Source organism: Humulus lupulus, chromosome 3 (genome assembly GCF_963169125.1).
Source record: "Humulus lupulus chromosome 3, drHumLupu1.1, whole genome shotgun sequence".
In the NCBI taxonomy this organism is placed as follows: Eukaryota; Viridiplantae; Streptophyta; class Magnoliopsida; order Rosales; family Cannabaceae; genus Humulus; species Humulus lupulus.
Window position 1 is genome coordinate 122626480 of NC_084795.1, and position 2099 is coordinate 122628578.

The 2099-nt window shown below is 41.0% G+C and overlaps 1 protein-coding gene across 1 annotated transcript; it reads left to right on the plus strand.

Annotated features, from left to right (window-relative positions):
* Window positions 1–450: 450 nt before the first annotated feature.
* Window positions 451–1845, plus strand: LOC133825003 (uncharacterized). Its single transcript, XM_062258007.1, has one exon. The coding sequence runs from the start codon at window positions 451–453 to the stop codon at window positions 1843–1845; it is 1395 nt and encodes a 464-aa protein (XP_062113991.1).
* The last annotated feature ends 254 nt before the right edge of the window (window positions 1846–2099 follow it).

Consider the following 2099-nt stretch of genomic DNA (forward strand, 5'->3'; position numbering starts at 1 on the left):
ATATGCCATGATGTTTTAGATGAATGTTAGTGTTTGTATTTGTTGTATCCTTACTTGCTTATTGTTTGTACTTCCTTACTGGGCTTTTAGCTCACCCCTTACTTTCCTTCCAGTTAGCAAATAGGATTTCTTTATGGCACGCGTGGTGACGTGAGGAGTTCTATCGTCATGGGGTGTATGGCGTGGGGCATCCTATGGACGAAAAAATGATCATCTTAGAACGCCATTTAAATTATGTTATGTTTTAAGAGACTTTCCAAATTATCAATGGGACTTAGTTATTTAATTTTTGTTTCTTTTGAACTTTGCATAAAAAATTCATGTTTTCTTTTAAAACTAATGGCACCAACTTGCATGGTTTTAAAATATATGTGAACATTCTTAGAAGTGAATGTTTCATCTTTATCAAGAATACAATTAAAAGGCTGAGTGCTGGTTTCTCCCTCTCCCATGGCGAAGAAGAAGAAACCACTGCGAAAGCCAGTTTCTCCTGTAGGAGACCGAGAGCAACAGTTGAATCTGGAAGGAAATCTGATCATCAATAGCCAGGACAACTCTCGAGTGGAGTTGTGCGAGGAAGATGCTGGTACGGGGGTAGATGCAGTCGGAACTGAAGGTCTAGGGGTTTGTCCTTGTGATGAGGACATTGGGCTGGATGATTCTGAGCATCACAAAGTTTTGATCGAGGATTTAGATCCGGATGATTCGAATTCCAATCGTTTGTCGTGGGCAGACAAAGTGGAGATGAATGATTTTCAGGCGTCAGCTCAGAAACAATGGCAGGAATTTCAGGCTGGTAATCTCTCCTTTTCAGAACAGAAGCTCGAGTTTACTGAACCTATTTTCAGAGAAGGACGGAAGTTTGCTCAAATTGATGCCAAGGAGGTTAAAATGCAATCCGCTAACTGGAGTTCGACAGTCATATGTATGGTGTTGGGAGCCAACCCACCTATGGCTGTCTTTGAAGGTTTCATCAAGAGGGTTTGGGGTCACCTAGGGATAGCTCAGATAGCTAGAATGACGATGGGGTTAACAATGGTAAAATTCAATGATGATGCTACTAGAGATCATGTCCTTGAACATGGCCTAATCCATTTTGATAGGAAGCCGGTCATAGTTAGGCCTTGGACAACGGATTTGAGTGCAGTCCGTCTGGTTCGAACTATCCCTCTTTGGATTCGCCTTCAAGACTTAGGGCTTCAATATTGGGGTAGCAAGTGCCTTAGTGCTTTAGTTAGCACCATAGGTAGGCCAATCATGGTAGACAAATTTACTAGAGATAGGTCTCGTGTTCAATTTGCTCGAGTTTTGGTTGAGATGGAAATCACGGATAATCCTCCAAAGAGTATTCAGTTTATTAATGAACTTGGTCAGATTATGGAGCAAGGAGTTGAGTACGAATGGCTTCCAATTAAATGTAAAACATGTGCTGGTTTTGGGCACTCAATGGCAGAATGCAGAAAAGAGATGAAAGCTCATTGGGTCAAGAAAGTAACTAAGGCCCAAACAGAGATAGAGCAGGAGTCTGGGGTACAGCAGGAAGGTCAGCTGAAAGAAGATGGGGATCAGGCAAATACAGGAAAAAGTAAAGAGATGGTGGATTTAGAGGGGTATTCCCGATCAGACAAGGAAGCTAAGGATGATAGTGAAGTAACAGGTTCGGTCTCTAATCCTTGGAGAACCCCAAAAAGAGTTGCAGCTCAATCTAAGGAAGGACAGAGATTAGATAATCATGCCCAAAAAACAGGTCGTAACCCTAAAGCTCTGAACAAGTTTGGTGTTCTGCAAGAAATAGTGGTGTCTCACAAGGATGGTAGTTTGAATCCTAGCTCCTCCTATGGATAGCTATAACATTTTAAGCTGGAATATTAGGGGGCTCAATAAAGTGAATAAACAGAGCCAAGTTAGTGCACTTTGTAACAAATATAAAGTGGTTATTTGTGGTCTTTTGGAGACTAAATTGAAGGGTAGTAATGTGAGTAAGTTTATGGAGAACCAGTTTCCTAATTGGGACTATCATACTAGTTCCATCATTGAAGGGCGTATATTAGTTATGTGGAGAAGAAAGTTTATTAAAACCATCATTATGGAGGAATCAT